General features: G+C 58.2%; 1 protein-coding gene across 1 annotated transcript; it reads right to left on the bottom strand.

Moving 5' to 3' along the window:
* Nucleotides 1–855: 855 nt before the first annotated feature.
* Nucleotides 856–7,714, bottom strand: MYL9 (myosin light chain 9). The gene is made up of 4 exons (XM_090286354.1): nucleotides 7,649–7,714; nucleotides 4,253–4,462; nucleotides 1,905–2,066; nucleotides 856–1,058 (listed from the first exon to the last, which is right to left on the bottom strand). The coding sequence occupies exons 2-4, from the start codon at nucleotides 4,434–4,436 to the stop codon at nucleotides 886–888; spliced, it is 519 nt and encodes a 172-aa protein (XP_090142480.1). The 5' UTR covers nucleotides 4,437–4,462; nucleotides 7,649–7,714; the 3' UTR covers nucleotides 856–885.
* Between the last annotated feature and the right edge of the window lie 1,044 nt (nucleotides 7,715–8,758).

Raw genomic sequence — 8,758 nt, 5'->3', positions numbered from 1 at the left:
TCAGTTTCCAAAGCGCCCCCCCCCCATTTTTCCAGGGGTCTTGGCCATCCTGAAGGCTGTATGACCTCCCTGCCCAACCCCCGCCTCCCTCAAGAGGCCCAGAACCCCCCACTGGGATTTGCTATGGCAATTCCTGTGGGTCTTCCCCACTCCACCCTCTCCCTTCTGGGGGCCGCTTCCCTCAGCTCTTCTTCCACTCCCCACTGCTGGTCTGGTCTCAGCTGACTGCTGGGAGTAGGGCTGGAGGGGAGGACTGTGCAGCCACTGGGGATGGGAGGTGAGGGGGTGTTAGGGGCCTAGGGGCCCTCGTGCACAGACCACAGACAGACCCAAAGCAGTGCTCAGCCTTCTATTAGAAACTCTGCCTTCCCGGACAAGCCGGCCCTCCAGCACCCTCTGGAGCACTCCTGGTGGGGTGGGGGAAGGGCGGAGGGGAGGGGTCCCTAGTCCTGTCCTCTGAGAGGGACCCTGGTGAGGTTTGTGTGTTTGTGGCAGTGGTTGGGAAAGGGCTTTCATGCCCTGCATGGGGTGCACGTGAAGTGGTGGCCCAGAGCAGGACACGGGGCCCTTCCTGTGGGGCAGCCCATTCCAGGCAGGCAACAGCTGAGGCCTGGGCTTTCCCGCGGGGCCTCCCCTGTGACCCCGAGGCCCAGCCCTCTAGATGATCCTTTCTTGGAGGGTCACACTGGACACATCTGCCTCACGTTGGCTGTGTGACCCATGCCTGGCACTGCTCTCTCTCGGCCCATTTCCCCCACTGGGAGCCGGACCCCTAACCCTTCAGAGGGAGACTCCCGAGAGAGTCCCGTGGGCATGCAGCAGGTGCAGACTGTGTGAGGGGGGAGCAGGTGACTGGGACAGGGGCCTGGGCACGGGGACCGGGGCCTAGTCGTCTTTGTCCTTGGCACCATGCTTAAGGATGCGGGTGAACTCCACATAGTTGAAGTTGCCTTTCTTGTCAATGGGCGCCTCACGGTACATCTCGTCTACTTCCTCATCTGTGAAGCGGTCACCCATGGTGGTGAGCAGCTCCCGAAGGTGGTCCTCATGGATAAAACCTGGGGGCAGGGCCAAGGTCCATGAGACACAGGGACTCAGGCTGGGACACAGCCAGCATCCCCTATGTCGTCCCCCCACTGGACGCTGCAGACCTTGTAGGAGAGCGTGGCGGCCCAGGGAGTGGCACAGCCCCAGCCTCTGGCCAGGCTGAGCTCGCCAAGGGCCCCAGGGAAGACCTCTGCAGGGGACTGTCTGCGAGCTATTGCTGTGGAAGATTTGGGGCTGACTGGGGGGCGCCGGGCATGAGGCCCAGAGGTCTACTGCCTGAATTGGAATCATCCCCTTCTTCCTAGCTGTATGGCTTTGGGCAAGTTACTTACCCTTTCTGTGCCTTTTTAACTGGAAAATGGGGATGAAAACAATGCCTAGCCAGAAGGGGACTGTAAAGGTAGTCAGGAAAGTGTTCTGAGCACACTTAGGCCTGTGGTCCCCAAGAAACTACTGAAACTACTACAACGCCAGCCCCGCTCCGGCCTGACCCTGGGAAAAACTAGCTGTGGGACAGGAAGTCCTTTGGAGGGTGGGGGCTGGTTTCTGTATCTTGTTGGCCAGAAGGGTTTGTTTTCTGGAAAGGTCTGAAGCAGAGACAGAGTGCATTGGGCCAACAGGTGAACTAAGAAGTGGGAAGCCTGGGCGGATGTGGACCATTTGGGCTTAGCATTTGGGGAGGGAACAGCATGTCTTTTACAGTCTGGGGCCGAAACCAGCAGATGGGTGATTGCGTCTCTGGCTGGTGGGGGGCAGGGGCCCCAAAGCCCGAGCACTGCCCAGCCCCATGGGGGGTGGGGTGCCCTAGGTGACGCCCTCAGCCCTGGCCCCGTCCAGGCCCCTGGGAGGCTGCCGACCTGAGGCCTCCTCATCGAAGCAGGCGAAGGCGTTGCGGATCACGTCCTCTGGGTCCGTGCCGTTCAGCTTCTCCCCAAACATGGTCAGGAACATGGTGAAGTTGATGGGCCCAGGGGCCTCGCTCATCATGCCCTCCAGGTACTCGTCCGTGGGGTTCTTCCCTGTGGCAGGTGGGGCAGTCATGCCTGTCCCCTCCCACCTCCCTGCCCCTCCCTTCATGGCCCAGTGTGAGTAATACAAACAAGAGACAGAAAGCTTATACTGTTAAGCATCTTGCTGGGTGGCCAGCTGTCTGATTGCTCCCTTCCTGGCATTCTCCTGGGGGGCTCAGTGAGTTAAGTTCCCTCTTCTGAGAGCCGAGATCAGAAGTGCCCTTGCACATGTAAGAGCCCCACCTGCTGGCTGCATTTAAGTCGCACCACCCTGTGAGGTCAGTGTTCTTACACCCACTTCACGGGTGTGGAACCTGAGGCACAGAGGTGAGGTGACTTTGGTTACACACTGAGTAAGGAGTGGAGCTGGCATTCAAACCCAGGCAGCCAGACCCCATATTCCAGGCAGTTTCAGACGTTAAAACAGTGAGGTTTGGCCTTGGCTGGCATGGTGCAGTTGGTTGGAGCCCCATCCCAAACAGCAAAAGGTTGCGGGTTCAATTCCCAGTCAGGGCACATGCCTAGGTTGTGGGTTTATTCCCTGGTGGGGGCACGTATGAAAGGCAACCAGTTAATGTCTCCCTCTCCCTCCCTCCCTTCCTCTCTCTCTATAAGCAATGAAAAAAATGTACTTGGTTAAAGATTTAAAAAAAAAAAAATTAAAACGAAAACAGGTTTGGTGTCATACAGGCCCTGTGCCTCAGTTTCTCCTGCCTCTTAGGAAATTTATGAAGATGATGAAGGCAGTTGTAAAATGCACATGATTAGCACAGCCCTATGGACCTGAACTGCGAGGTTCAAATCCCAGCTCTGTCACTTAGTAGCTGTGTGACCTTGGGCAAATTACTTAACCTCTCTGAGCCTCCATTTCCTCATTTGTAAGTGGGAGTGATAGTCACATCTACCCAATAGGATTGCTTTGAGATTTAAGATTGCAAAGATTTAAAATTTAATACTGCAGAGCTTCTTATTAATTATTTGCTGTTCTTGCTCTTGTGTTTTAACCTAAGGATGCTGTTCTTAACCAGAAGGCTGTCAGTAATCAGTGGACCCACTGACATGAGCTATGAGCAGGAGGGTGGGTTTTCCTGGGTGGACACCCAGAGCTGCCATCAAGTCTCTGGGGTTTAGGGCCCTGGGTGCAGGGTGCTGCCTCCTAAATGGGAAGGAGTCTGTGTGTCCCTGTCTCCTCTGACTTCACTCACCCTGCTGGGTCTCCAGGGATGGCTGTGATATCAGGACCCATAGCCCCTTCCCTCAACAGGCCTCAGTCCTCCCTGCTGCGTGACCTCCTTGGGGAGGGAGCCTTCAAGTGAGTCTGGCCCAAAGCTGGGAGAGGTCTGGTGCCCACAGTGGGGGCAGTGTCTGATGTCAGCCCTCCCACCAGACATGCTAGGGGTGCACATGAGGGCCACAGGCATAAGCGGGGCCACCCAGCTGCGAGGGGAGTGCCAGGGAATGCCACAGGCCTGTGTGGCCCTAGAGCTTCGGGGCTTGAACACCACAGGCAGCCTCCTCTGCTGCCAGAGGCTCCCTCGCTTCCCCAGCCAGTGTCTGGCCCAGATGCTCTCACCTGGATAAACGGGGTGCCAGGCCCTGGGGCTGAGGGTGGTTGTCTGGCCAGCACATGAGGAGGGCTGTGGGTGGGGCAGGGCAAAGGCGGGGGAGGCCTGGCCTCGGGGCCTCAATTTCCCTATCTGAGCAGTGGTGAATTGTACTAGATTCCTGAGCCCCTTCAGCTCTATGATTCTGATTCTAGGGAAGTCACTGAAGTCAGAGAGGCTCTGAGAGCCTGGCACAGGTGACCTCTAAAGGAGGGGGGTGGTTCTCTGGCCGCCCCTCTAGGTCTCAGTTTCCCTATCGGTACAATGGAAAGTCTGTGCTGTTGAGACTTTCTTTTAGTTACTGACCCCTTTCTTTAGATGAAATGGTACCGGGCAGCACAATCCACACATGTTCCTGAGGCAGTCCCACCCCAGAGTGAGCCTCTCTGGGTTCATATCCCCACCAAACTGCTTTGTGCCTCAGTTTCCCTGTCTGTTAAATGGAGAAAGTAATGGCACCTACTCTCCAGGGTGGGTACCAGGCATCACTACACAGGAAGTACTCTGTAAGTGATGAGCAGCCCTACAGCCTGCTCCAGTTGCAGCCCTTCCGGGCCTGCTTAGACCCCACCCACCCCTGTCCCTGCTCACCCAGTGAGGCCAGCATGTCATGCAAGTCCTCCTTGTCAATGAAGCCGTCCCGGTTCTGGTCGATCATGTTGAAGGCCTCCTTAAACTCCTGGATCTGGGACTGGTCAAACATCGCAAAGACATTGGATGTGGCCCGCTGTGGCCGCTTCTTGGTGGTCTTGGCCTTGGCCCGCTTACTGGACATCTTGGCTTCAGGTGGGTGGGGCTTCCCTGCAGGAAGTGCATGTAGGGGGAGAGCCTGTGACCCTGGGCCAGGGAATCCTACCTGCCCCAGAAAGGCTGTCAGGCTTGGGGCTCCTGCCCCCCAGCTCATCCCAGCGCAGACCTGCAAGGCCCGTAGACACCTTCCTCTGCCTCTCTGAATGAGTGTCCTCATCTGAGGGTTGGAACACGGGGAGGGCCCAGCAGTCGTACGGACTTAGTGCCTGAGAAGGCCCTGGAATGGGGCCAGGCACAGAGTGAGCTATTTTTACTGACTTTTTTGGTAAAACGTTTAGGATTGGGTTCAATGCCAGCCATTTTCATGCTTATCTCCTTTAATCCTTAATAGCATTCACACACTGTCCATCTCTTTCCAAGTGACATGGTGGGGCTCCCTGCCACCACCACCCCCCGCCCTGCCCCCCAGCAGGAAGGAGCTGCATCAGCGGGCCTGCATTCCTGAGATTCTTCCTCCTCCCCATCCCTCTGAGCTGCCTGCTCTGGAGGTTCTGGAAGGCCAGTGCTTGGGGCAGCTTCCCCTCCCCACAGCTGCCCACACTCACCCAGCCCCTTAGGTGGGTGACAGATCTGACTTGGGCCCCACTCCTTGTTCTCACTCCTCAGTGCTAGCGGTGCAAGGTTCCCCTAGGCTGAGAACCCCAGGTTGTTGTCACCTGGTTTAGACCTGGCCTCCTAGCCTCCAACCAGCCTCTCATCCATGCAGACTGAGACCTGCCCCTATCACTTTGCCTTGAAGCCCTCAAGGTTCCTGCCACTGCCTGGAGCTAGTCTAGGCCCCTCACTGTGACCCACCTGCCATCTGTGATCCTGTCAAGCTAGACCTTTAGCTGTACTCTAGACATCCCCAGACTTGCCTTCTTGGCCCCTCCCCCTGGGATGTGCTTCCTTCTCCAGCCCCCCCCACCCGCCCCTCGGGAGTAGTTCCCCCACCTTTGCTTTGACAGTCAGTAGGCACTTAAAGTTCTCTCTGGCCCTGGCCGGGTGGCTCAGTTGGTTGGAGCATTGTCCCATACACCAAAAGGTTGCAGGTTCAGTTCCGGTCAGGACACATACCTAGGTTGCAGTTCGATCCCTGGTTGGGGCATGTGTGGGAGGCAACTGATGGATGTTTCTTTTTCTTCTTCTTTAAACATATCCTTGGGTGAGGATTAAAAAAAAAAGTGTCTCCCTCACAATCAAGCTGGCATAAGTCTTTATTTACACCAAAGCCCACAGTGGGGCTAATAGACACTTGTTTATCAAATGACTGTCAGGGTAACTGTGACTGGTCTTCTGCCCCCACTGTACAGATGGGGAAACCGAGGCCCAGCAAGAGATTCTCCCTGAACCCTTGCTGTGCTCATGGGCACTGCCCCTGAAGACCTAGTGCAGTTTTGGGTCTGGCCAAGGCCCCAGGCCTCTGCCCCCTTTCCTCTGTGCTGAGCCCCTTGGTCCAGAGCCCCCAGAAAGCCTTCTCTGCCTTTTTTTACCCCGAATTGTGTGGTTGTGAGTGCTCCTTGAGCTGTCTCCAGGCCTCTGTCCCATGATCCTGTTCAAGTCATTCTCAGGGTTTGCCCTTTGAGATCTTAGCGCCTGAGCTGCATGCTGGCCAGCCCGGTCCTTCCCCAGCCACCGCTGCCTGCATTGTCGCATCCTCCTCACATGGTCCAGGGTAGGTAGACAGAGCCCTTGTCGTCCCTGATCTGAGTGAGGCGGTGCCATCAGCAGGGTGTGCAGTCCTCTCCAGGGTTCAGTGCTCTCAGGGACCTGATCCTTCCCTGAGCCCGGTGTTCTCTGGGGGCTTTGACTCATGGCACCCACAGAGGGAGGCCAAGCAGAGGCCATGACAGGCAACACCACTCATGTTTGCGCGGCCAGAGGCAGGAATGGCTAGGAGCTCACCCGTCGCTCTGATATTGGATGGGCCCCTCTGCCTTCATGGGCACTAAGGGCCACTTGCCACCTCTAGGGGCGGTGACATGGCTGAGAGCAGGGACCTTGACTTTCTTTTGTCTATCGTAGCAACCTTAGGAAGCAGGGTGGGGAAGGTGGGGTGCCCCTCACTGTGCAGTTAACAGGACTGAGGCCTGAGAAGGGAAGGACAGTGCCTTTGAGAGAGGTAGAGTCCAGTCGGAAGCCAGCACCCCGGGCTGGGCTTGGGCCAGAGGTGACAAGTGGCCCTTAGTGCCCTCCAGGCCTGGACACAGAAGGAAACATACATGCTGGGAGGCTCATGGTGGGTCTATGGCTGCTGGGGGCTCTGTGTGACCAGAGGCAGTTTCGAGGCTTGGTAGAGGGACTGGGGTCAGGACAGGCTGGCCCCTAGCCCTGGAGCGTCACCTCCCTCTACTGGGGGCCCCGCACACCAGGGATCAGATGGAGTTGGTCCTTGGCTTGGCTGTAACCAGGTGCCACTTTCCCCCTTCCGGTGCCGGAAGTCCCACCATAACAAGGACAAGGCCTGTGTCCTCCATTGCCTCAGGGTCCCTATGCCTGGCAGTGCCAGATGCCTTGCTCATGAACTCACCTCATCTGAGGCTGGAGGGCTGGGGAAGAGCAAGGCTGGAGTCTCTTTCTTGTCCAGCCCCCCAACCCTCACCCCAGGCTGAGTCCCCCAGGGGTGAGCCCACAGGGTCCTTGGCAGACCTCCCCCACCCAAAGGCAAAAATGGGCAGATGGCCCAGAAACCGGAAGCCCGGGTCCATGGCGCACAGCTTTGGTGCACATGGGGTGAGGTTACCTACCCCATCAGTCCCTCTCTTGTAGCCCCAGGAGATGGGGGAGGGGACAAGGATGCTCTGGAAGTCTCAAGGAGCCTGATAGGGCACAGTTTCCTGTCTGAGATACACGTAGGTGTACCGGGACAGGGAACACCTGCGACCACAACCCCCACCTGTCCTCCCGGTCACCCCAGAGCTCAGAGCGTGGCGATTGTAATTCCATAGAAACGGGACAGGGCCCAGACAGTCTTCCTTTACCCAAAGGCCACTGGCTCCCAGAGCCCAAAACAGTCTCCCTGCCGCCCCGCCCCGCCCCACCAGAATCTCCCTCCCGAGCCACGTCGCAGCCTCAAACCCCACGACGGGCGGCTGTCCTTGCCCAGAAACTTAACAACATCCCAGTTCGTGGGGTTTGCCCCAAGTTCCAGCGTTGGCTGTCTCACCGTCTACCCTAGAGCACCTGGGCGGCACCCACCTGGTGCTTAGAAGGCGCTCTCTCCGTCCACGGAGCTGGTGCGGAGCTGGCGCGGAGCTGGGATCCTGGTGCGGAGCGGCGTCGGGTAGGGGCTGGGCTGAGCGGGGCGGGGCGCGGCGCCGGGCCTTACAAGGCAGAAGAATGTGCGCCTTGCGGGGCGGGGCCTGGGCAGCCAGTCCAGCCTTATTTGGCCTCTACCCACGGGCTAGGAGGCCGGGGCGCTGCTGGTGATCCCCACACCCCCCTTCCTGCGACAAGGGCCCCTCCCCGTCATTGTAGACGGGGGAGGTGATGGGGCGAGCGGGGCGTCCGGACAGCCTGCCAAAGGGGATTTATCCGAGCCGTCCCCTCCTCCCCAGCGAGGCAGTCAGAACATCCAGGGGTCTGCAGTTCTCAGATCCTACCCCCAGCTTCCCTCGCCAAAGCCCCACTGCCCCACGCCGTTCCTGGGGGAGGGCTTCCTTCCACCAGTCCAAGTATGGCTTTTTTCCAGCCCGAGAGAAGAAACACGCCAGAGGGGACCCGCTATCCTCCTGCAAAGGGCCACCAGTCGGGCCTCTGCCGTGGGGGGCGTGGGTGCACTTGGGGATTAGGGACGTCCACGCTGGTGACAGCCCACCGCCTGTAAAATGTGAGGGTGGTGGTGAGGATGCAGTGCAAGAGTAGCCAGACAAAGCCACGTAGTGGAGCCAGCGAGAGAGGCCGGGGCGGGGGACTAGGGTGCATCCTCAGGGTGGCAGCTCCCAATCAGGCACCGGTCCTGTCCATCATTTGGCCCATTGGCCCTACCTAATGAATTCCAGCCCAGCTTTTCCTCCCGGCCCCCTTGGGTCCAACGTAGACGTTCCCAGGGGAACTTTCTAACACCCAGTTGCTTCTGTGAATATTACCTGGTAGCTACCACTTGCCAGGCACTGTGCTGAGGAAGTGGGCGAACTGAAAGCCTTCACACTCAGGAAGCATTTGTTCTCGTGGAGAGAAAAAGCAACGAACAGGCAGCTACGTGGCTTGGAGTGTGAGATAAGTGCCTTGAAGGGGAATAAAGCAGCGGGAGGGGAGGAGTAACGGGTGTGGCGGCGCCTCCTGAGAGGTGACATTTGGGCAGACCTG

Source organism: Furipterus horrens, unplaced genomic scaffold (assembly GCF_987537825.1).
Source record: "Furipterus horrens unplaced genomic scaffold, mFurHor1.1.pri manual_scaffold_8, whole genome shotgun sequence".
NCBI classification, from domain to species: Eukaryota; Metazoa; Chordata; class Mammalia; order Chiroptera; family Furipteridae; genus Furipterus; species Furipterus horrens.
The sequence above is the reverse complement of the archived record's forward strand: the minus strand, read 5'-3'. Positions and strand labels throughout refer to the sequence as shown.

Bases quoted from the DNA above. Each gene is read 5' to 3' on its own strand.
- MYL9 (XM_090286354.1), bottom strand. From the start codon at position 4,436: ATGTCCAGTAAGCGGGCCAAGGCCAAGACCACCAAGAAGCGGCCACAG. The intron at 2,067-4,252 runs GTGAGCAGGGAC...CACCTGCCACAG, and splicing joins TGACATGCTGGCCTCACTGG to GGAAGAACCCCACGGACGAG. The intron at 1,059-1,904 runs GTCGGCAGCCTC...CCCTGCCCCCAG, and splicing joins CTTCGATGAGGAGGCCTCAG to GTTTTATCCATGAGGACCAC.